General features: G+C 48.8%; 1 protein-coding gene across 7 annotated transcripts in view; it reads right to left on the bottom strand.

Moving 5' to 3' along the window:
• The window catches only part of Tnrc18 (trinucleotide repeat containing 18), a 112,402-nt gene that overhangs the window by 84,481 nt on the left and 1,768 nt on the right, over positions 1 to 26,153 (bottom strand). For 3 of the 7 annotated variants that reach the window (XM_008851374.3, XM_017802780.2, XM_029555132.1), the window contains exons 1-2: positions 25,721 to 26,064; positions 23,343 to 23,773 (exon numbers count right to left, since the gene is read on the bottom strand). In XM_008851374.3, coding sequence (XP_008849596.1) covers positions 23,343 to 23,529 — 187 coding nt within the window. In that variant the 5' untranslated portion in view covers positions 23,530 to 23,773; positions 25,721 to 26,064. Of the gene's footprint in view, positions 1 to 23,342; positions 23,774 to 25,720; positions 26,069 to 26,153 lie in introns of those variants that run through there. The other 4 variants (XM_017802781.2, XM_008851375.3, XM_029555133.1 and 1 more) reach the window with 3 other exon arrangements.

The following is a 26,153-nucleotide window of genomic DNA, read 5'->3' as shown; positions in this document are numbered from 1 at the left end:
TATACAGGTGCACAGCCCATGCAGAGGCCAGAGGAGGATGTGTGGTGTCCTGCTCTGTCAGCTCCACCTTATTCCCTGGAGGCTGATTTCTTGCTAGACATCAAGGACTGGTGATCTCTTGTCTCTATCCCCTACAGCCTGGCCACAGTCAGTGTTTTCTGTGGGTGCTAGAGATTGGAACTCAGGTCCTCATACTTGCATAGCAAACATTCTTACATGAGCCTTCTCCCCAGCCCTTTCCTCTTCTTTTTGAGACGGGTACTATGTAGCCCACACTGCCCTGGCCCTTACTATGTAACCCTAGCTGGCTTCCTCCAACACCTGGCAGTCCTCCTTCCTCAGTCTCTCCGGAACTGGAACCACAGGTGTCCTAGAATTATTCCATATATCATTCTGGAGGGAGAGATGATACTGTGTTCCATATTTCACACTGCCTGAGGAGTCAATTGGCCAGATTGACAGCCCCGTGCTGGGTGTGGTGGCACACCTTTAATCCCAGCACTCAGGAGGCAGAGGCAGGCGGATCTCTGTGAGTTTGAGGCCAGTCTAGTCTACATAGGGAGTTCCAGGAAGGGAGTTCCAGGTCAGCTAGGGCTCTAGGGAGACCTTGTCTCAAAAAAATAAAAAAAAAAGGAAAAGAAATTGAGACTTAGACCAGGCAGGTGGCAGCCCAAGCCTGGGATCCCAGTACTAAAAATGAAAGCAGGCAGATGTTGAGTTTGAGCTACAGCCTGGGCTACAGAGCAAATTCCTGGCCAGCCTAGGCTACAAAGGGAGAGGACCTGTAATTTTACCTACTGGAATCCTCAAGTTCAAGGCCTGCCTGGAAAGATCTTGATGGAAGGGAGGGAGGGAGAGAGGGAGGGAGGAGAAAAAAGAGAGGGAGAGTGAGAAGTGGGGAGAGAACCAGAAAGATGGCTAAGCTAGTAAAGCCCTTGCCTAGCACACATGAAGAAATGCATTGGATCCTCAGAACCCACACAGAAATGTCAGGTGCGGTGGTGTGCCTTGTAATCTCTTTGCTAATCCCTGGGGTTCCCAGACTTGCTGGCCAAGCCAACTCCAGGTCAAGGAGAGACCCTATCTCAAAGGAAGTAAATCACATTCCTAAGGAATGACACCCAAAATTCCAAGACTGTCCTCTGGCCTCGACATGCTGGCGCACATACGTATACACACACATACACTTTTTAAAGAAGAAGAAGGGGGGTGGAGTAGGAGGGGGAGGAGAAGGAAGAAGAACAGCAGCAGCAACAACTACTACCACTACTACCACTACTACTACTACTACTACCATTACTACTACTACTACTACTACTACTACTACTACTACTACTACTACCACTACTACTACTACTACTAGAGAGATGGCTCAGCAGTTGAGAGCCCGGGCTGTTGTTGCAGAGGACCCAAGTTCAGTTCCCAGCACCCATGTGGTGACTAACAAATGTCTCTAACTCCAGTTCCAAGGGATCTGGTGCCCTCTTCTGACCTCCACAGGTATTGCACACACATGATGCAAAAATATATATGCAGGCCACTCATACACACAAAAAATAATTGAAATCAATCTCATCTGAGTTGTCTTCTTTGGCGGGGTGGGGGGTGGGGGGGTAGAAGTAAAGATCAAGTGTTGAACAATATTCCCAGAGCAGATACTCAATCAGTCTCCCTCCTGAACATTTCAGTCCAAGACTCACTAAGTGATTCAAATACAGCAAAGTGTTCCTTCATTGACTATTTCTAATGAGAGTAGGTCAACACCATCTGATAGAAGGAAACTGAGGCTCAGAGAGGAAGCACATTGTACCCAAACACACAGGTCATGATTCAACAGTCAAATGGCATCTTTAGAGTGCTCGGAGTGTAGCCAGGAGTACAGCAACTACCTCGCAGGGCCCTGGATTCCATTGCCAGCACCACAATCAAAAGTGAAGGATAGGTGGGTGTGGTGGTACTTGCCTTTATTCCAGCACTCAGAAGGCAGAAGCAGGAGGCTCTCTTGGAGATCAAGGCCAGCCTGGTCTACTTAGTGAGTCTCAAGCCAGCCAGGGCTACATAGCGAGACCCTGTCTCAAAGAAAATAAGGTAGCTCGAGAGATGGCTCAGCCTAGCCTAATCAGAAAGTTCCAGGTTCAGTGAGAGATCTTGTCTTCAAAAATAAGATGGAGAGCAATTAAGAAAATGCCATCTATACCCACACATGAACACACACACACACACATGCACACACACACACAGGCTAAAGACACAGCTTAATGGTAGAGCACCTGCCTAGAATCCCCCAGTGAGGGGCTAGGAGTGTGGCTCAGTGGTAGAGCTCCTCCCTAGAAACCTCCAGTGAGGGGCTGGAGTCCTGGATCAGTAGTAGAGCATTTGTCGAGGGTGTGCAAGGCACTGGTTTCTATCCCCAGCACTGCAAAAATTAAAGAAACAAGGTCTTTAGAATTTGGGGCTTAACAACCTCCCCACACCCCAGTCCTAGGCAGGATGAGCACCCATGTGGGTGTCTCTGCTTCTTGCACAAAGATTTAATGGCATGTAATAAAAATTACAAGGAACTTTCTTGAGTCTTTTTCTTACATGCCAGGCAGTGTGCCAAGCACTTACATCATCAGCTTGTGTAACCCCTACGCCCATTGCGGAAGTCGTTACTCATGCTGTGCCCAGTTATAAAGGAGAAACACCTAGGCACAGATGCTGTGGCTTGCCCAGGTCACCAAAGGGTGACCTTGAAATCCAGACACCACACTTCCCTACCTCCTCCACTACCTCAATGGTGGTCAAGGGTATTATGTGCTGAGGTCAGATCACAATCCTTTTAGAGACCTTAAAAATGCCACTGTAGGGGGGCTGGAGACATGGCTCAGCAATTAAGAACACTGGATGTTCTTGCAGAAGACCCTGGTTCGAATCCCAGCACCCGGATGGGAGCTAACAACTGTCCCTAACTCCAGTCCCAGGGGATCCGACAGCCTCTTCTGACCTCCATGGGCATTGTATGACACGGGTGCACCTACCTACACGCAGGCCATACATACATACACATAAAATAAAAATAACTTTTTTTAAAAAATTTTAAAAATAAATTAAATTAAAAAAAAAAAAGCCGCTGTAGGAGCAAGTGCATTCAGCCTCTGCTATGAAGTCATTGGAGATCCCACTTGAATCCCAGGGGATTCAAGGCCTCCTTCTGACTTCTGGGGGCACACATAGACACACATATATGCATAATTAAAAATAAAATATTTTTTAAATTGCAGAAAAACAATTAGTCAAGTTTTAAATTGCATGCCATTCTGAACAGTTTAATGAAATCTTGCACTTTTCTGAGCTGCCTATCAAGTGAATCATCTCTTTTCTGCGTATCCAAGTTGCATAAACTATCCACCCGTTCATCACTGAACAGCCCTCTGATGTTCAAGCCTTACTCTACACTATTCCCCATGCTTTATCTTGTCAAATAAGCTCTTGGTGTACGATCTCCACATGAAAAGTGAGTGTGCAGATCTGGAGGCCCACATTTATCACCCCAGAACTCGGGAGGTGGAAACAGGAAGGTGGAAACAGGAAGGTCAAGAAAAGCTCAACATCATCCATGACTACCATAGCAAATTCTAGGGCTACACGAAACCATCTCAAACAAACAAGGGCGAATACAATATAAGGTTGTTTAAGCTGAGTGTGATAGCGCAAGCCTGTAATCCTAGGGCCCAGGAGGCTGAGGCAGAAAGAGCTTTTTTTATTTTCATTAAGATTTTATGTTTAATTATGTGTATGTCTATGTCTATATGTGGGTATCTACATGTGAGTCCTGTGACTGCAGGGGCCCAAAGAGTCATCAGATCTCCTAGAGTTGGAGTTACAGGTGGTAGTGAGATGCCTAATATGGGTGCTGGGAACTGAATCAGGTCCTCTGCAAGAACAGCAAGTGCTCTAAACCTTCAAGCCATCCCTCCAGCTCCTGGCAAGATCTTGAAGCCAACCTGGGATATGTACTAAGCTACTCATTCAGAGAAATGAGAGAGTTGGGTTTTTTGTTTTTGTTTTTGTTTTTGTTTTTTTGGTCTTTTTGAGACAGGGTCTCCCTCCCTGTAGCCCCACCTGTCCTGGAACTCACTGTGTAGACCAGGCTGGCCTTGAACTCACAGAGATGTGCTTGCCTCTGCCTCCCGAGTGCTGGGATTAAAGGCGTGCACCACCACGCCCAGCAAGATGAGATATTTTATGAGAAACCACATCCACACTACTGTATTACAATGTACTTTTGTTATTGTGCTTTTTTTTGCATTTTTTTATTGAATCTATTTCATTTTTAGACAAGGTCTCATGTGTTCCAAACTGATCTTTTTTTTTCCTTTTTTAAAATTTTCTGTGTATGAGTGTTTTGCCTGGATGTATGTTAAGTACACCCATGTCATGCAAAGCCAGTAGAGGCCAGACTAGGGCATCAGATCCCCTGGAACTGGAGTTACAGATGGTTGTTAGCCACCATGTGGGTGCTGGGAACTGAACCTGGGTCCTCTGGAAGTGCAGCCAGGGTTCTTAACCACTGAGCCATCTCTCCAGCTCCCAAGATGACTCATAACTAGCTATGTAGCAGATAATGACCTTGACCTCCTGATCTTGCTGCCTCCACCTGAGCTGGGATTACAGGCATGCCCTATCATACCTGTTCTCTGCAGTGCTGGAGCTCAAACCCAGGGCTTCTTGCATGCTGGACAAGCACTCTACCACATTCCCAGGTTTGACTGTTGCATTTTCTTATTATCATTGTTCAACTCTTACTATGCCTGTCTTACAAATTAAAGCTGCCTGCTCCTTTCACAAACATCCTTCAGCTTATCAAGTGGCTGGGCCCGCCCACCTGCCTCACTTCTGTTTGTTGACCTCAAACAATGCTTCTTCAAAAGAACTGTGGGAGTGTGAGGGAGCAGCCACAGAGAGCTATCTTGCGCTTTGCTTTGTTCTAATAAAACTTTATTCAGAAAAACAGGAAGTGAGCTAGATGGGTCAACAGCTGGCTCAGCATGTGGTTAGTCCCAGGAATACTAGTGGATAGGGGATAAACCGAGGTTACCCAGGTGTCCTTAGGGCTTGTTAAGGGCTTTACAAGTTCTTTGGGAAGATCCTAGTCCCAGCCCCAGATGAGGAAGTAGACTCCTAAACCTACACTATCCAGACAGGTGTTGTGAGGTTTGCCTGTAATCCTAGCCTTTAGGAGTTCCAGAGCAAGAACCAACCCTGTCTCAATAAAAACAATGCAGGGCTGGAGAGATGGCTCAGTGGTTAAGAGCACTTCTCTTCCAGAGGACAAGGGCTCACTTCCCAGCACCTACATGGCAGCTAACAACTGACGCCTTCTTCTGGCCTCCCTAGGCATTGCACACATGGGTGCACTCACATACATGCAGGCAAAACACTCATACACATAAAATAAAAAATAAATGAGCAGAGCGTGGTGGCACACGCCTATAGTCCCAGCACTCGGGAGGCAGAGACAGGCGGATCTCTGTGAGTTCAAGGCCAGCCTGGTCTACATACAGTGTTCCAGCCCAGCTGGGATACAGGGAGACCCTTATTAATTAATTAATTAATTAAAAAATAGGCCAGGCATGGTGGCGTACGCCTTTAATCCCAGCACTCAGGAGGCAGAGGCAGGAGGATCTCTGTGAGTTCAAGGCCAGCCTGGTCTACATAGTGAGTTCCAGGACAGCTGGAGCTACAGGGAGACCATCTCAAAGACTAAATAAATAAATAAATAAATTAGAATCAATGCCAGGCAAGGCCCATGCCCAGCACTTGGGAGGTGGAGACAGGAGGATCCATCACAAAGTCATCCTTGGTGACACAGCCAGCCTGGGCTCAGGGGAAATAAATGTAAATTAGGTTTGGAGACTCAGGACTGTAATCCCTGCACTTGGGAGGGATCTGAACAATTATCTGCACACCCAAGTGCACCCAATATTCTCAAATAGCCCAAAACTGGAAATAACCCGTCCATCCATGGATGAGTGCATAAACAAATGTTGGCCCATTAGCAAAATGGAATATTCTTCTGCCTTAAATAAGGATGTATGCTACCTGCTCCAACACACACATAGTTATGAGGGACCCAGAAATATCAAATTCAATGAAACAGAAAGTTGAAAGGTGGTTCCCAGGGGCTGGAAAAGGAAGGATTGAGGTTAGTGTTTAATGAGGACGAAGTACCAGTTTAAGAAAATGAAAAAGTTTGGAGCTGGAGAAATGGCTCAGCGGCTAAGAACACTGACTGTTCTTGCAGGGACCTGGTTCAGTTCCTAGCAGCCACATGGCAGCTACCAACTGTCCATAACTCCAGTTCCAGGGGATCCAACATCCTCTTCTGTCCTTTGCCAGCATTGCACGACACGAGTGCACTTACCTACATGCAGGCAATACATGCATATACGTAAAATAAAAATAATAAAATAAAATTTAAAAAAAAAAAGAAAGAAAATGAAAAGTCCTAGAGAACACACTTAACTGAGCAATTGGGGCTGGAGAGATGACTCAGCAGTTAAGTGCACGGGCCACTCTTGCAGAGGACCCAGATTCAGTTCCCAGCATCTACATGGTAGCTAACAACTGTCCATAACTCCAGTTCTAGGGGACCCAACACCCTCCCCTGGCCTCCGGGGGCACTGCACACACATGGTGGTGCACTTACATGCATGCAAGCAAAACATACACAGAAAATTAAAAATAGTAAATAAAATATTTTTAAAAAAGAAAAGGAAATTTAAAGGAAGAGAGGGAGGAAGGGAGGAAGGAAGGGAGGAGGGAAAGTTAGGCACCAGCTTGTTACGTAGTACTTGGGAGGCTGAAGCAGGAGGATCACAAGTTCAAAAGCGGGCCAGGGCTGTAGAGTGTGTTCAAGGCCAGCCTGGACAACTTAAAGGAGACCCTGTCGTAAAGGCCTCAGGTTGAATCCCAGTGAGGGAGTCAAAGGGAACAGGGCTGAGGACAAGAGGAAGCAGGCCAAGGGAAGGGGGGGTACAGCGGGGTGGGGGGACAATAATTAACAGAACAGAAGCCTGGGGTGTTTTATAATTTAGGAAAATCAAAGCAAGGAAATAAATAAGAGGGAAGCCAGGGCCAGTGAGACGGCTCAGTGGGTGAGACACGCTTGCCACACAAGCCTGAAACCAAGTTTGATCCCTTGATCCTACGGTGGAAAGAGAACCAACTCCCATACATTGTCCTCCTACCTTCTTGGCAAGCGCCCACCCAATTACACACAAATAAATAAATACAATATAAGGGTTTTTTAGGTGAGTTCAGGAGAAAATTCCTCAAACATTCTGGCTTGGTTTTTTGGAGGCACTTGCTCACACACACACACACACGCACGCACGCACGCACGCACGCACAGGCACGCGCGCCCGGGAAGGACGACCCAACTTCTCTGTGCCTTCCCCCTAGTATAAAAGATCCCATACACCTCAGTAGTCCCTGATTTTCTGATACTCACCTCTTTCAGGTGATAAAAGAGAATCCTGGGCCAGCAAGTGGGGAGGGTCTCTCTGTACATTCTTGGCAAGGAAGCTGGGGACCTGTGGCTGCGGCCACCTCCTCTGAGCTCCCATGGTGGCTGAAAGAGGTAGCTTGAAAGGACCCTCCCAGATGCGGGCAAAAGGCAGCCTAGCAAACCAGCCCCACCACAGGAAAAGGACCTAGGGGCTGGCCTGAGGGAGAAGGAGCCCAGGCCCAGCCTCCGGACCTCACCCGCTGCTACAGTGCAGTCCCTACAATAGCAAGTTCCAATCTCCCTTCTTGACCCTCCACCCCCCAGGAGTCTCCTACCCAGGAGGTAAGCGGACCTCCAAGTATACCTTTTAGCAGCGCCCCAAGTTCCGGCTCACCCCAAACCACAAGGCCAGCAGGACACCTCCCAGTCAAATATCAGGCCCTCCCCACCTGCACTATCAGGATACCTGCCCTGCGGTGCACCTCCTTTGTCTTGCCAGACGCAATACCCCACAAAGTAGTCACACACGATTTAAATAAGAAAAATTCCTTAGGCTCCCAGGGAGGGCTCAAGATCAACTCAGCTAATGATATGCAAAAAGGTCCAACCAGCCTGGGCCCCAAGGGCTCCAGACAGGTCACCATTATAAAGCAATTACAGCAGGACTTCCTTATAGAAAGAATTTATCCCCTAAGGATCACAGCAGCCAGAAAAGAGGAAGAAGAGGTAGAGACCAAAAAACCTCCAGGCACAGCTCGGCCAAAGCTGGGAGCGGCCAGAATGGGACTTCAGGCCTACCCACCGGAAATGAGGTAAGATCTGAACCCTTGAAGTCACAGCAAAGTTTTATACTTAGAAATTCCTTCTGTGGGCCAGTGAAATAGATCAGTAGGTAAAGGCGCATGCTACCAAGCTACCAAGCCTGATGACCAGATTTTGATCCCAGGAATCCACGTGGTTGGAAAAACCCACTCCCTCAAGTTGTCCTGTGACCTCCACATATGCACCAGAGCGCACAGCACATTTATACATATATATATATATATACATACACATGAACACAAACACTCTGAAAGCTGAAGCAGTGGATCTCTGTGAGTTCAAGGCCAGCCAAGGCTACATAGTGAGACCCTGTATCATCAGAGAGAGAGAGAGAGAGAGAAAGATGGAAAAATGGCTCAGTGGTTAAAAGCATTGGTTGCTCTTGCAAAGGACCCAGGTTCAATTCCCAGCACCCACATGGCAACTAACAACTACAGTTCTAGGGGATCCGACTCCCTCTTCTGGTCTGCAGGCATTGCACTTACATCCATACATTTAGGCAAAACATACACATAAAAAATAAATAAAAGAAAAGAAAAATAAGCACACATGCCTTTAATTCCAGCACTCAGGAGGCAAAGGCATGTGGATCTCTGTGAGTTGCAGGCCCAGTGGGGCTAGAGAGACCCTGTCTCAAAAAATGGGGGGGGAAAAAAAAATGGCTGAGGTGCTTTAAAAGCAGGAGAACTCAAGATGGAACTCTCAGCACCCACCAAAAAAACACAAACATCTGGGAGTGTGTATGAGTGACTGTGTGTTGTGACTGTGTGCGTGCATGCGTGCCTGCGTGTGTGTATGTGTGTGTGATCCTCGTGCTGGGACTGGAAGGTTAGAGGATGCCTGGGGCTTGCTGGCCAGGTTCTGTGAGAGCTGCGTCTCAAGGAAGTAAGGCAAGAGAGTGATGGAGCAGGCAGGGCACACTGCATTATATGTATGCACTCACACACACACACACAAAGGCTGGGGGTGTAGCTCCATTGATAGAATGCTTGTCTGGCTGTCGTCTGCTAAACCCTGGGTTGGCTCTGGATCCCAGCACCCCATAAACCAGACTTGGTGGTGCACACCTGTGATCCCAGCACTCCAAAAGTGAAGGTAGGAAGTCCAGGATCATCTTCAGCTACACCACAGAGCTCCAGGCCAGCCTAGGGCACATAACACTGTCTCTACACAAATAAACAATAAATGAATGAAGAAATAACCCAACAAACAAAAAGGGCTAGAGATGTGGCTCAGTGGTAGAAGTGCTGGGTTCCTGGACGCTAGCTTTAGCATCTAAAAAGAAAAAAGACCTAGCCAGGTGTGGTGTCTAATGCCCATAATCCCAGAATGTAGAAAGCTGAGGCAGGAGGATCTCGGGCCTGTCTGCTACAAAGTGAAAGCCTGTCCCAAAACAAAAGATCACAAATAAAACAAAAACCTTCCTGCAGGGTGGGCGTGGTGGTGCATGCCTTTAATCCCAGAGCTCTGGAGGCAGAGGCAGGCGGATCCTCTGTGCGTTCGAGGCCGGCCTGGTCTACAGAGTTCCAGGCACCTGGAGCTACAGGGAGACCCTGTCTCAAAAAGACCAAAAAAAAAAAAAAAACCTTCCCAGTAGTCCAAACCCGGAGGCCCCTGACACCTCTAGCAGCCAATGGGCAGGGAGGCACACAAGACCACAGCTGACTTTAATACAGCTTTGGTTGTTTTTTATCCAGGGCTAGGGATGGAATCCAGGGCCTAGCATGTGCTTTCTACCACTGTCCAAACCTATGGCGTTGTTTTCACCCACAGAAGAATGTCTAGCCTCCTATAAGCTTGACAAAGATGAAGTCACAAAAGCCAGAAATTTACCAGAGTGGGTATGAGGAGATAAGGGGTGCACTATTCCCAGCTCCCCTTGAAGCTGAGGCATGAGAAATAAAAATTACATGGGCTGGAGAGATGGCTCAGCGGTTAAGAGCACTGACTGCTCTTGCGAAGAACCCTGGTTCGATTCCCAGCACCCATATGGAGGCTACAAACAGTCCTTAACTCCAGTTCCAGGGGAATCCGAAGCCCTCTTCTCACCTCCGCGGCATTGCACAACACGGGTGCACTCACAGACATGCAGGCAACACTCATACACATAAAACAAAAATAATAAATATTTTTTTAGCCAGGCGTGGTGGCGCACGACTTTAATCCCAGCACTCGGGAGGCAGAGGCAGGCACATCTCTGTGAGTTCAAGGCCAGCCTGGTCTACACAGGGAGTTTAAGGACAGCTGGGGCTACAGGGGGATCCTGTCTCAAAAAGACCGAGCGTGGGGGGGGGGGGGGTTGTTGTTACAGATAAAGGCAGGAAGATTGAGAGTTCAAGGCCAGGGCTGGAGAGAGAGTTCAGCAGTTAAGAGCACTGGCTGCACACAATGGTCCACAACTCCAGTCCTATTTCAGGCACGGGTGCACTTACATACATGGAAGGCAAAGCACTCATACACATAAAAAAATTTAAGCGTTCAAGGTCAGCCTCACCTACATAGACCTATATGGGGGACTTGAGGCTAGTCTAGGTTACAAAGAGGTCCAGTCTCAAATAATAATAACAATGATTGGTTAACTAATGGCTTAAAAGGTGGGATTCTCAGGGGTGGAATTACAGGTGCCCACCCCAGCTCTGGGAAGGACAGCAAGGTGGGAACCCAAGGCCCTAGGAAGCTGGAATGTTCTTGCTAAGGACACATACAAGATCAGAAAGTATCAAAGGTTTGGCCTTGTGGAATCTCCTGGCCCTGTAATCTCAGCACTAAGGGCTAAGGGAGAAGGATAATTAAGACTTCAAGGTCAGGTGTACAGCATACCACTGTCTCAAAAAGTAATCAACAGGGAAAGACAAAACGAACAAATTTAAAAGAACCTTAATAGAGATAAACAAGCTACAAGTCGCACAGCAGCAACCAAGGAGCCTACCAGCTTGTTACTGTGTTTGCCTGCACACAGAGGCCAGAGGAGGAGGTCAGGTGTCCTGCTCTACCATGCTCTGCCTGGCTCCTTGGGACGGGTTTCTCACTGAACTTGGAGCCAAGCTGGGAGCCAGCAGTCCCAGCCATTCTCCTGGCTCTGCCCCCACAGCATTTCAGTGGCAGAACAGTTGCACACAGCCATCCATGCCCAGCTTTTTAGGCTAAGTGCTGAACTCAGGTCCTCATGCTTAAGCTACAAGTATTCTGCACACTGCATACTCTGAAAGCATGCGGGCATGCGTTTTGGTTTGTTTTTAGTTTTGTTTTTTGGAGACAGAGTCTTACTATGTATCCCTGACTGACAATAACACTCACTCTGTAAACCAGGTTGGACCTGAACTCACAAAAACCTGACTGCTTCTGCCTCCTGAGTGCTCATGTGTTTGTTTTTTGAGAAAAGTTCTCATGTAGCCCAGGCTGACCTTAGACTCCCTAAGGCTAGCCTAGAATTCTTGATCCTCCTGCTCCTGCCTCCCCACCCCACTCCCAAGTGCTGGGATGAGATATAGTACTTCTCTCCTTCTTAAAATATGAGAAACCTCCTGACCCTGTCTCAAAAAAGACCAAAAAAAGGGGCTAGAGAGATGGCTCAGCAGTTAAGAACACTGGTTGTTCTTGCAGAAGACCTGGGTTTGAATCCCAGCACCCACATGGCAGCTAACAACTGTCCATAACACCAGTCCCAAGGGATCCGACAGCCTCTTCTGACCTCTGAGGGCACTGCATGACATGGGTGCACTTACCTACATGCAGGCAATACATGCATACACATAAAATAAAAAAATAATAAATAAAATTTTAAAAAAGAAAAAAAAAAGACCAAAAAAAAAAAGAGAAAGACTGCTGAGAGTTGACAGATATCACACATCTCCAGATGGGAAGACAAAGGAGGAAAAAAGACCAGAAGACACACAGTGCATGAAGAAAGGAACACACATGCACACACGCACGCACGCACACACGCACGCACGCACTCACACAGATTCATATCATATGAAAATGCAGATTTTATATATTGTTTATTTAACATATATTAATATCATATAGATGTCACCAGGCCTGATGGTGCACACTTTTAATCCCAGCACTTGGGAGGCAGAGGCAAGCAGCCCTCTGTGAGTTCAAGGCCAGCCTGGTCTACACAGTGTGTTCCAGGCTAGCTGGGGCTACAGGGAGACCCTGTCTCAAAAAGACCAAAAAAAAAAAGCATATAAATGTTTATAATATACATCTATAATAATAAATGTTAAAATAGTCAATATATACATATATTAAATATGTTAATATATATTAGAGCTCAGTGGGTAGAGTGCTTACGTAACACTCATAAAGCCCTGGGTTCCATCCCCAGCACTGTGGAAAACAGGGAAAGGTGGTACAGACCTATAATCCCAGCACTTGGAAGGTAGGGGCAGGAAGATAAGAAGTTTAAGTTCAGGGCTGGAGAGATGACTCAGTTTTATCACTGGCTGCTCTTGCAGATGATCCAGCACCCACATGGCAGCTCATTACCTTCTGGAACTCCAATTTCAGGAGATTCCATGCCCTCTCTGGCTTCTGTGGGCACTGCAAGCATGTGCTACACTTAACATACATGCAGGCAAAACACTCATACACATAAAATTACAAATTAAAGAGTCTGGTATGGTGGTACACGCCTTTAATCCTGTCTCAAAAGACAAAAAGGAAATTGAAAATTAAAATTAGGGGCTGGAGAAATGGCTCAGCGGTTAAAAGCACTGACTGCTTTTGCAGAGGACCTGGATTCCATTCCCAGCACCCACATGACAGCTAACAACCATCCATAACTCCAGTTCCAGGAGATCTGATGCCCTCCTTTGGCCTCTACAGACACTTCATGACATGGGTGAACTTAAACACAAGCAGGCAAAATATTCATACACATAAAATTAGACATACACATATAAATTAGAATAAACAAACTCTTAAAAAAATTAAAATTAAAGTTGGGCAAAGCAGCACACACCATTAATCCCAGCACTTGAGGCAGAAGGATCTCTGTGAGATCGAGGCCAGCCTGGTCTACATAGTGAGTTAGTTGGAGGCCCAGCTAGCTGGGGTTACAGCAAGACCCTGAAAAAAAAAAAAAAAGAAAGAAAGAAAGAAAGGGAATGGACAGGAGAGGCGGGAAGGACAGGAGAGGAGAGGTCAGGAGAGAAGAAAAAAAATGTATTCATCAGCCCAGGAGAGAAACTATTGGGAATGAAAAATATGTGAATAAAAATAGTCACTCAAAGCAATTTCAGACAGAGAGATTTGAATTCTAAGGCTGAGAGGCCTTGGAGGCAAACACAAAAGGAATCCACAGCAAGTGACTTCTGCACAGAATCTCACAACCACAAGGAAAAGAAAAACCATAATAGCACAGGCTTGTCTCTGAGCCACGCACCACTCTAGGTACTTACGCACCTAAATTCATTTTTCCCTGACACAATCACAAAAGGAGACCGTTACCAGCCATTTTAGGAAAGAGAAAACGGAAAGACAGTTAGGCAGAAATACCCAATCCACCCATCTAGAAAGGGAGGAAGCAGGCACTGGGTCTCACCAGCCACATTCTCAATTTTTGTGTGGCTCTAAAAAGACTTTAAGCATTTGGAATTGGGCAGGATGTAAGTTATGTACAGAAATCAAGAATCAAAATGACAGGGATGGAGAGACGGCTCAGCAATTAAGAGCACTGACTGCTCTTGCAGAGGATCCAGGTTCGATTCCTAGCACCCACAGGGCAGCTAACAACTGTTCATAACTCCAGTTCCAGAGGGATCTGAGCTCTCTTCTGACCTCCGAAGGCACTGTACGACATCGGTACGCTTACATGCATGCAGGCAATACACTCATATACATAAAATAAAAAAAACAAAAATAAGCTGGGCGTGGTGGCGTGTATCTTTGGTCCCAGCACTCAGGAGGTAGAGTCAGAGGGATCTCTGTGAGTTCGAGGCCAACCTGGTCTACATAGTGAGTTCCAGGCCAGCTGGGGCTACAGGGAGGCCCTATCTCAAAAGGACCAAAAAACAAAAAACCCACCATAAAAATAAAACAAGAAGCAATTAATAACTCAAGACAATAAGTTAATTTTATGACATCACTTGGCTCAGATGTGAAGTTATAAAACTGTGGTATTAAAATTGGCTGAAACAAAATGGCATTTCATACATATTAGAAGAGTATTGTAGTAGATACAGGACAGGTGATAGTTGTAATAACCATGATAATAAACATTTGCTAAATCCTTGTTGTATGAGGAACAAAGCTCCAAATTCTTTATCTGTACCATTTACTCCTCAAAACAATCATAGTGCACTACTATCACACTCCGGTGCATTTTATAAAGATATTTATTTTTATTTCATGTGTATGAGCGCTTTGCCTGCATGTAAGTGCACCACATGTGTGCAATGCCAAGGAGGCTAGAAGAGGGCATTAGATTCCCCTGGAACTGAATTACTGATGGGTCCTCTGCAAGAGCAGCCAGTGCTCTTAACCTGAGTTGTCTCTCTAGCCCCTCCATTGTATTTTTTTTTTTTTTTTTTTTTTTTTTGAGACAGAGTCTCCCTGTAGCCCTAGCTGGCCTAGAACTCACTACCTAGACCGGGCTGGCCTCTTCGACCTCACAGATCTGTCTACCTCTGCTTTCCAGTGCTAGGATTAAAAGTAAGTGCCAAAATGCCTGGCCAAATAATCTTAAAAATTAAATCAAGCCGGGCATGGTGGCACACGCCTTTAATCACAGCAGAGGAAGGCAGATCTCTGGGTGTTCAAGGCCAGCCTGGTCTACATAGGGGGTTCCAGGCCAGCTGGGGTTATAAGGAGACACTGTCTCAAAACCTGTCTCAAAACAGACCAAAAAAAAAAAAAAAATTTAAAGCAAAGCCAGATGTGGTGGTGCATGACTTTAATCCCAGCATTCCAGAGGCAGAGGCAGGCAGATCTCTGAGAGTTCAAGGCCAGTGTGATTTACATAGCAAGTTCCAGGCCAGCTGGGGCTACAGGGTGACTCTGACCCTTTTTTTTCAAAAATGAATGAATGAATGAATGAATGAATGAACAGATGTAGTGGTGCTCATCTGTAATTGTAGTACTCAGCATTCAGGAAGTAGGAACACAACAAGTGTGAGGCCAGTTTGAGCTACAGAGTGAGTTTCAGGTCAGACAGGGTCAAATGAAAGGCTGAAGAAGTAGTTTAGCGCTTTAAGAGCACTGGCTCTTAATTCAGTTCCCAGCACCCACAAGGTGGCTTAGGATCATCAGTAATCTAGTTACAAGGGATCCAACACCTCTTCTGCCCTCTATTGGCATTGTATGACACGAGTGCACTTACATGGAGGCAAAACACAAAAAATAGAAATAAATAAATCAAAAAAATTTTAAATAAATGATTATGTCCTAGGAATATTACTCAATGCAAACATGTGAAGAGGGCCTGGGTTCCACTCCCAGCAGCAAAGAAAGGGAAAAGGTTAGGCCCCTAGAGGCTGAGGAAGGAACTCCAGCCAAAGGGATTTAGAAGGGAATTCCAAAGGCCCTGGGAGAGGACCAGCCTGAGGGATCTGTGAGTCACCAGCTAATGATCTCTGTAATTATAGCAAATCACTTTTGCTGTAAGTTTGGTAGAGGGCTGTACCTGGGTAGGTATCTGGCCTGAGCTTGCTCCTTAAATGTCACAAGGTGAGGAAGTCTTTAACATTCATTGGACCACTTTGTAGATGGGAAAATTGAATCATCATAAGCAGAAGAGGGAGACAAATCTCTGGCTCCGCCTGCTGTGATGGCTCAGAGGGTAAAAGCAACTTGCTGCCAAGCCTGGACAACCTGAGTTCAATCCCTGGGGCCAACATGGTGGAAAGAGAAAACTGACTCCCAGAAATTGTCCTCTGATCTCTACACTTGTGCTATGGCACCTGCCCACCCACACACATACACACAGTAAATGTAGTCAAGAAAACATTAAACCTTAGCCCCTGGAACAGCCTGCCTCTATAAGGAGCAATTTCTTATCAGAAGATTATGTGTTCAGAACTTCAACTTGCTCAGAAAAAAATGTTAAAGAGGGTGTGGTCTGTGATCCTCTGAACCACATCCCCAGAGATTTTAGGCAGGAGCCCTACCACTGGGCCACACCCCAGCCCATCACTGGGAATTCTAGACAAGGCTCTACTGCTGAACCACACCCTGAACCCCTCCTTGGCCAGCAGATTCTAGGCAGGAACTCTACACTACTGAGCTGCATCCTCAAATTCTACTTTATATATTTAGGTAGGGTCTCACTTGTAGCCCAGACTCACTTTCAGTCCTCCTGCTTCAGCTTCCTGACTTCTGGGCTTACAGTCACCCCTAGGCCCAGCGAAGGGTCCATTTGCTTCACTGGCTCACGTAGGACCTCAGATGCAATGGTCAGGGATGAGTAGCAGGAAGCTTTGGTGGCTGTGATTTGATGGCCTAGACTTCCACCAAAGGTTGATGCCAGGTCACCATGGGCAGCAGGTTTGCTAAGGACCCTTGGTCTTCCCTAGGCAATGGGTGTGACTTGGTGGTAGAACAGTTGCCTCCTATGCATCACAAGGCACTGGGTTTCATTTCCAGCAATGCCAAAAAATATAAATAAAGCTCAATGCCTGAGCTCCAACAGGCCTTGAGAGAGGCCCAGCTCCAGCTGTTTTCGTTTGTTTTGCTTTGTATTTTTTGAGACAGGGTCTCAGGTCTCACAGGCTGGCCTCAAACAGTTTTCACATCCAGGGCGCTGGGACAACAGGCATTGTGCCACCACGTTGAGTTTATACAGGGCTGGGGATGGAACCAAGGGTTTAGGGCAAGCTATGCAAGCACTCAACTGAGCTAACAGCCCCAGCCCCTCTAGCTACAAAGATGGGCTGGAGTCTAGATGTGGGAGTAAAAGCAGATCACACAACAAATCGTCCAGGAAAGGTGACAAGAATTTCTTTCTTTCTTTCTTTCTTTCTTTCTTTCTTTCTTTCTCTTTTTTTAGTCTTTTGAGACAGGGTCTCCCTATGGTATGTAGACCAGGCTGGCCTTGAACTCACAGAGATTCCCCTGCCTCAGACTCCGGAATGCTGGGATGAAAGGCGTGCGCCACCATGCCCGGCCAGACAAAAGAACATCCTTAACTGGCCACTTCCCAGTCAGCTGTGGTGCACACTCCAAAGGCTGAGGCAGGAGGCTTGTGAATTCAAGGTCATCCTTAGCTACACAGTGAATTTGAGCTACATGGGATCCTGTCTCAATAACCTCAAAAAAAGTGGTGGCTTGAGAGATGGCTCAGTGGTTAAAAGCATTTTCTGTTCTTCCAGAGGGCCGGACTTCAGTTCCCAGCACCCAACTGACAGCTCACAATTACCAGCTCCAAGGGACTGACGTCTTCTTCTGGCCTCAGTGAACACTTGCACACATGTGGCATGCACTCAAACACACACATATATAAACATAAATACAATAAAAATAAAAATAAGAATGCCCCACTCAACCAGGGTGTGGTACACACTCCCGTAATTCCAGCTTACAAAGGTTGAGGCGGGAAGAGCACAGATCAAATGATCCTCAGCTACACAGTGAGTTTAAGCCCAGGCTGAGCTATATTCTATTAAACCCTGGTTCAAAAAATGATAAAAAACAAAACAAACAAAAAAACCAACAACAACAAAAAAGCCCAGTGTATGTCACACACCTTTAATTCCAGCACTCAGGAAGCAGAGGCAGGTGGAGCTCTGAGATCCAGGCCAGCCGGGTCCACACAGTGAGTTCCAGAAAAAAATAATTCATCATCCCACCCTCTCCCGAAACCTTTCCTTCTAGTCCTCTGTGAGCATCTCTGATCAAATCCCAAGGTCTGACCTCCCCATCTCCCCAACTTCCACAGGGTATCCTGAATGCTTGCTACCTTCCATCTCCCTTCCTGGTCACCATCACTCTCAAAACACAGCTCCTTAAAACCAGCCATTCCACTGCCCTCTTGTCTACCAATTTCTGACCAGCAACCAGCTTCTTTTTTTTCTTCTTCTTTATTAAAACATTTAGTTGTGTGTCTGTGTGTGTGTGTGTGTGTGTGTGTGTGTGTGTGTGTGTATTTGGAGGTCAGAGGACAACTTGCAGGAGTTGGCTCTCTCCTTCTACCATGTGGGTTCTAGGGTTTGAACTCAGGTTCTCAGACTTAGCAGCAAACATGTTTACCCACTGAGCCATCCTGCCAACCCTCCCCTTTAACTCACACCTCTTTCCCATCACTGTTATCTGATGTGACTTCACTGTATCCCTGTCTCCCACAAACATATCCATCCACCTAAATAAAAAATATCCCCCCCTTTCCCCAGACATTTGCAAGTCAGTGTTAGACACAGCGTTGCTTGCCCCTAAATATTTCAGTACTCTTACTCATTCCCAAAGAACCAAAGAACAGTTATCTTATACAACCCAGGCAGTTAGCAGCCTCCCGGAATACAGTATCGATTCCAAGTTATCGGCTAATCTACAGTCCATATTCCAATTTCATCCTTGATCTTTGGAGCAGTTTGTTTCCCCAAACCAAGATCCAATCTCAGGTTGAACACTGCCTGTAGCTACTACTTACTGGTTTTTTTTTTCCTCTGTTGTCTCTTCATCAGCAGCGATTCTCTGCCTACCTCTGCCTTGCACACAAGAGACCCAGCCAGCTTTGTAAAATGGCTGTTTAAAATTCCAAGGCTTCATTGCTGGTCTTCAGAGATAGCCTGTCTCCCACGGGGCTGACTGATCCCAGGGTTCTCAGACCCCAATACCTCATGGAGCTCTCGTCTGCATTCTGTCAACATATTTGCTCTCCACACACACAAAAAGACTCACTCTAGGGATGGCTGAGGTCAAGCCCTCTGACCTGGCCCCTCACCCCAAGGACTAGATGAGACCAAAGACCTTTATTTCCTACATGGCCTGTGTCCCCACCTACACTGATTTCCTCCCCTGATGTGTGTGTTTTTTGCCTAGCTCTCACACTAGGACGTGGGCAGCCCCCTTGTAGGTTTGGTTTACTACAGCAGTTCCAGGTCGGGAGTGCAGTGTCTGGCATGATGGAAGCACTTGAAAATTATTTGCTAAGCGAATGAACGAGTAAGGAAGTGGGGGGGGAAGGAAGGAAGGAAGGAAGGAAGGAAGGAAGGAAGGAAGGAAAGAAGGAAGGAGGGAAGGAGGGAAGGAAGGAAGGAAGGAAGAAGTAAAAGAACCATCACAGGGCAAGCCAGCAAGATGACTCAGAGGATAAAGTGGCTTGTGGCTACGCCTGACAAACTGAGTTCAATTCCCCGGACTCTCATGGTGGAAAGAGAGAACAGACTCCCACAAGCTGTCCTCTGATCTCTGTAGGCTCCTGTGCACACACACATACACATATACAAATAAATTTAAAATGTAATGATTAAAAAGAAAAAGGTGACAGCTGCAGCTGCTAGAGGCAGAGAATACAATGAACTCTTCCAGTTTCCAGAACCTTCCTCATGCCTTTCCTTGCTGCCTTCTGACCAAAGGAAGGTCTCAAGGGGAAAAAAAAAAAAATCTCCCTTATCATCTCAACCCCATGTGTCCACAGCTAGTCCTCACTGATTAATCTTTCTAAATCAATCCCAGCAGGCTGACAGGCTAGATTCCGAAGATGGAGTGCAAGCCTGGCTACCTTTTGTCCATCAGCTAGGTCAAAGTGCAGGGCCTCAGCTCTCCTGATCCCTGGGTCCCTCCCCTCATTCAGCCCAGGGTGTGCAGGTACATAGACTATATATCCAAGTACAAAATCTTGCTGATAGATCTTTAATTGCAAGATGTAAATCCTTTCCAGGGCTCCCAATTCCAGCTCCAGCATCTAGAGACACCAGCCAGCTTGTCCATTTTACTGACAGGCTGTGAATATTTCTGCTCAAATTCTAGCAATACATTATTGGAAAAGGAAAAAAGATACAATGCTAGTTTGGGGGGCGGTTGGTCTTTTTGAGACAGGGTCTCCTTGTAGCCCCAGCTGTCCTGGAACTCACTATGTAGACCAGGCTGGCCTTGAACTCACAGAGATCCGCCTGCCTCTGCCTCCCAAGTGCTGGGATTAAAGGCAGCCGTCTGCCACCACGCCCGGCAGTTTTGATGCAAACTGGGTTCTTTGTTTTGTTTTTAATATTTTTATTATTATTTTTATTTTATGTGTATGAGTGTATTGTCCACATGTATGTAAGTGAACTGTACCCCTGTCACGCAGTGCCTGAAGAGGGCATTGGATCCTCTGGGACTGGAGTTACTGACAGTTGTCAGTCACCATGTGGGTGCTGGGAATCCAACCCAGGTCCTTTGTAAGAGTAGACAGTGCTCTTAACCCCTGAGCCATCTTTCCAGCCCTGTTTTTTGTGTTTGTTTGTTTGTTTGTTTGTTTGTTTGTTTGTTTGTTTGTTTTAAGCAGTAGTTAGTATAGTAGTCCAGGCTGGCCCTCAACTCTGGATCTCTTTCTCTGAGCTCTCTCTCTCTGAGCTCTGAGATTGGAGATGTGAGCCACCATTTATTTTTTATTTCCCTCTTTTAAGGAGAAAAGGACTAGAGCCCTTAGCCAAACCCATCAGAACAGAAAGCTTTGGCTCCAGGGGACCCTCACAGCAGACACCCCCAGGATTACTCAGGCAGCTCCCCATGTCTGGTAGACAATTCTAGAAGCTGGGAGGCCCCAGGTACCAGCACTTGCAGGTAACAAACACCCTCTTGCTCCCGGGCTGTGTGAACCCAGTGAATTGCGTTTTCTGAATTTTTATACAAAAATAAACAAATAAGATAGAACTGATAACTCTGGCCAAAACCTAAAGAGCTGACAGCCAGAGAAAGGACACAGAGAGGTTCAGGGTGTAAAGGGAATCGAGCACCTTCATCCCACAAGCAGTTCGGGAAGAAAGCCTTAGGAATTTATTTTTAATCCTGCGTTGCTCTAAATGGAAAATGGGGTACAGTCCCACCTGGTGCCTAATGGGATTAAGTTCAGTCTCAGCTCTGGGCGCTGACTTGGGGTCCAGTCTCCCTGGCCCATCTGCAGGTGGGGACAGATAGGGGTTAGTGCCGACAGCAGTACAGCCCCAGGCCCCCACTCTTTCCTCTGCAGTTACAAGGCCTCCTCGAGGCGACTGCTGGAGGCTTTCCCGCCATTTCCTCCACGCCTTCCAGCCACCGAGGGCCACCGCACAGGATTCCCGGGTCGGTTCAAGTAGGATTTTCTAGTCTGCGCCTCTACCACCCGTACACCAAATGGGGGGTTAGGCATGGGCGGTGGAGTAACCACGCAAGGTAGGGCGGGTTATGCATTTGGAGGTGCCAATCCATGCAGTGGTTGTCTGTGCAGTTAGTCTGCCTCGGCCAGGCCCAGGCAGACCCGGAGCTTGCGACAAGCTAAGACTCAGCCAGCCAGGAACACCCGAGATGGATTCCCAGACCTTCACTAGCCACCACCTCAGCCAGACCAACCAATTCAGGGCCCCCAAAATACGCGAATGCACACACACACATATACACACACACACACTCACACACGCACATCACCAGTGGGGTGAGGGATGTGGACCAAATGTATCCCAAGGCTGACCCTAAATCCTGCCTTGCTAGTGTCTCTGATGGCCCACCTCCGTCTCAGTGCTCCACTCTGGGAGGAATCCCTGGCCTCATCAACATTCTTTCCCCCACCCCTGCGGAACGCGCCTCCATCTCCCACGGGGCACAACACACAAGGGGGGAGGCGACCCAGATCCCCGCGCCCCCGCCGGCGGGGATCTCCGCTCGCCCCTCCCCCGCCAGGCGCTTCACAAAGGCCCTTTGTCCCGCTGAGCCCTGGACTCCCAGTTCTTGAAAAGTTCCAGAGGCGGGGTGGGGGGGTGGGGGGGGGATCAAAAGCAAAGACGAATTAGGCCAGCCGTGATCTCCCTGGCGAGCGAGAGGAAAAGCTGAAGTGGTGGCTCTGGGGCTCCGGGGTGCCTCCTTCCAACATTAGTTCCAAGGACAGGGGACCATCTGGGGCTCCTCCCCGGGAAATCGACAAAGTCCCCTTTTTAAAGAAGCGTTGGAGTTTTGTTATGTTGTTTTTTTCCCCTATAACCAGGCGCAGGAGCGTAGAGCGGCTGGGGAGGAGGGACGAGGTTCAAGGAGCGGCCGCCGGGCCGGTCAGCTGGTCTCCCGGCTTCCCGCTCTCGGAGGCCAGTGGCCGCGGCATGGCCGGACCCTGCTTGGCCATCTGTTCCCTCCCGGGGCAGCTCTGGGCCAGCTCTCTCGGGAAATGGCGGAGGCCACCCGGGCCTACTCAGTGACCTCCGAAGCGCCACCTCTGTGTCCCCTGCAGGCTCAGCCGCCTGAAAGGTGGCTACGGAGTAGCCAGTTGCACCCACCCCGGCGGCGCCACGCGTCCTAAATTTGCCAGATAACCAGGGTCCCCAGGGCTAAGATGACCATTTGGGGAAAAAGGAAGATCCCGAAGGTTCATGGACTCCCAGGCTCCTAGAACCGGGGTCATATTCTCCTGCATGCCCCCCCAACCTCCGTACATACCCGGGCTTGAGTACACCCGGAACACGGTTCCACGCGGGGACAAGAACCTTGGGCCCACGGGCGTAGGGACCGGAGGTAGCCAAGATCCGACCTAGGGGAGCGTGTCTCACAGGGTCGAGGGGGTGAGTGATAATGCTCTTTTCTAGCCTAGATTTTTTTTTTTTTTTTTTTTCCCAAACTCCGGCCTCCTGCTTTGGGCCCTCGGAGTGGGATTACCCCCGGGTGGCTCTGATTGTGCAGATGCTAGGGTCTCCGGAGGGTTGGGACAATCTGAAGCGACAGGACGACAGCTCAGAGTCCCTCTTCCGAGAAGGGACTCTGATACAAGAACCAGGGTGTTCGTCCTGGGAGCTGAGCCTCCAGCGCACCGTGCTGGAAGAGGGCACAGCAGCCCGGCTCCTGCCACGGAAGTCTCCCCGAGTCTCCCTCCCCAGGATCCCCCATCCCCTCAAAGCAGGAGGGTGCAAGCGCAGTGCACAATACTTACCCGGGTGAGGGTGGAGGTTGAGACCTGCCATGTATTTCCCCGGCGGCAGCGGACCCGGTAAGCCCGAGGCGGACAGACGTCCGGCAGTGGCCGCGCCCACACGGTGACTGTCCATGGCCAGGCCGGACAGCAGCGGCGGCGGGGGGCCGTGCACGGACCGCTGGGGCCCGAAGTCTCGGCCATCCATCCTCCGCGGACGTGCCGCGGTCAGCCTCCCCACCCGGCCCGCCGGCCTCCTTCAGTGGGACTTAAAAGTTCAGCCTCGATGTAGTCCTAGTGACCTTGGGTGGTGGGCGCTCCGCGGCGTGCATGGCGGTGGCCAGCGGGGTTTGAGCTCAGCGATGGGCCCGCGACCCTGGGCGCACGAGCTGCGGTAGGTGAGTCCCCTCCAGGCGGCCTGGTAGAGATGCAGGAACCGGGACACACGGCGTCTTGGCGGGCAAGAAGTTCAGCCGTGGAAGACCCAGAATTAGGGGAAAAGGAAACAAAAAGAAAAAAGAAACAAGTTTGAGAAAGTCGCCTCGCCTTTCGGGGTCAAGGATCGCCGAGCTGGTGACCAGAAATAAAATCGGGAGTATCCCCCTTTTTCAGTGAAATATAAAAATCCATGTTTTTTCCCGTGCCTTCAGGCTTTCCAGGGACCCCGGCTTGGGAAAGTGGCCGGTGCGCGGTGCGTCCCAACCCGGACTCTGCCTGTAAGTCGTCCAGAAACTCGGCCGACCGCGCCCGATCAGCTAAATACAAACCTAAGAGTGTTTTATTTCCCAGGCGTCACATGCTCCGGGGTTTAAAACTGTGAAACCTTTTGAGTTGTTCAAAATGTAGCCCTAACGCCATACCACTATCTGATTCACAAAGTTTAATATTTAACCATTTTGGGGGGCCCTTGGCTCCCTTTTTTTCTGAGTTTTGGATCGCCCTGAGAGCCGGGGCGGGGGGGATGGAGTGGTTCGTTTGAGGGCTTTTTGTGGTTGTTTACCGAGGTAGGGATACAAAGCGGATTTATTGATGTTTTTAAAGGAGGATCGCTACCCCCTCCCGCAGTCCCCGATGGGCCTCTGGGAGTCGCAGAATCCGAGTCCCCGTCCCCGAGACGTGGCATTCTCGCCTGAGGACTGGGAAAAAAGAATCCTTCAAAACAAGATTTGGTTTCATTTTCCAATTCCCGGGCCTGGGAACCCCGAGGCCGGAGGACTTGGCCTGTTGCGGAGAATTTGGGAACCCTCAACCGAAGAAAAAAGGGGGTTCCAAGGATCTCGCTTCTACCCTAGCTTTGCGACCCACACACCCCCAAAATAACCTACAAAGAAAACCTTAACGGCGCGGGCCAGCAAAGGGGCGCCTCCCCCAGCACTGGGTAAATCCCCTGTAGTTCCAGTTTAAGCTGTTTGTTTAAAAGATCTGTCGTTTGCCCCATTCCCGTGGGGGGCAGGAGGTCGGCTGGAACAACACCCCCCCCTCCTCGCTGGCCATCCACCCGCCCAGGGCCTGACTCTGAGAGGCCCGGGGCATTTGCAGCCGGGGATCAAACCGAAGCCACCGAGCTCCGGGGTGGCCGCCCTGCGCCGAGACCCGGAGCTGTAGACCCCCAAGTCTCCCTAGCCCCAACTTTGCTAAGGATGTCTATTTAACGTGGCTTTGGTTTCAAACCTCTCTCTCTCTCTCTCTCTCTCTCTCTCTCTCTCTCTCTCTCGCATCAGGCTCTGGTTACCAGATCCGCATTTACTTTGGAAAAAAATCTAAGATCGCCACAGCCCAGGATACATTGTCTCCAAGAGGCGAGGAATTCCCCCAATGACTTTAAAGATAATATTCTTCTAAGACAGCTTTTAATAAAAAGAAAGGCAGTGCCCAGGCAACCCCACTTTAAGGAAGTCGGAGTGAAGCCCTATAGAGCAGCATGGGCCACCGCAGGAAAGCTGGCGTGGCCATCTGCGGGGCTCTACTGCATTCCCCGCTACTTTTCTTCTCTTAAATGCAGTTAAAATGGCTGAATTCCGGCATTTAATTAAAAACAGCCAAGAATCCCAAGAATCGAAATGGTCTCGGCGTAGCCAGAGGCTAGCCCACCGCAGGCGGGGAACGGAGTAGGGAACCGACGCCCCGGGACGTGCACTGCAGGCTGGAACCGACGCCCCGGGACGTGCACTGCAGGCTGGAACAGGCTGGGGGTTCCGGTGGGCGCGCGGGGCGCAGAGCTGTGTCCTGTCCATTCCTAGGATACCCTCTCCCCGCAATCCCTGACCTCGGATTTTCTCCTGAGGGACCCCGATGGTTTCGGGGGGCCTCCCTCCACGTCCCCCCGGGGGGCAGGCGGAGTGGGGTGGCAAGGGGTGCGCGGCACAAGTTTGGGCAGCATCAGGGTGCCGGCTGCGTACCTGGCACAGCGGGGCTCCGGGCTCCAGGCTCCGGCGACAGGGACTCGACAGGGATGGCTAGGCGCCCGGACTGCCCGCCATCCCCTCCGCCACCCGCAGCAACCTCACACTTTTTACCCGCCTTTCCTTTTTTTGGTAGAAAACCGCTCCCCGGGCCTGGCGCACAGCGCGCCAACTCCTCCGCCCTCCCGAGGCCAGGCTCCCGCAGCCCCCGGAAAAGCCAGCTTTCCTCCCACCCAGCTCCCCGCTTTTTAATAAAATCCAGGTAGCGCCGGTTTAAAGAATCCCAAATCTCCATATACAGCCCGGGATTGGAAAAAGGTACATGACACAACCCCCCTTTCAAGTTCCTCTCGCTGGATCTAAAAAAAAAAAAAAAAAAAAAAAAAAAAAAAAAAAAGGGGGGGGGGGGGGGGGGGAAACCCCCCGCCGG

This window comes from Nannospalax galili, unplaced genomic scaffold, assembly GCF_000622305.1.
Source record: "Nannospalax galili isolate Female #2095 unplaced genomic scaffold, S.galili_v1.0 scaffold664, whole genome shotgun sequence".
Taxonomy (NCBI): domain Eukaryota; kingdom Metazoa; phylum Chordata; class Mammalia; order Rodentia; family Spalacidae; genus Nannospalax; species Nannospalax galili.
Note: the sequence above shows the minus strand (reverse complement) of the source record. Positions and strands in the feature narration are given on the sequence as shown.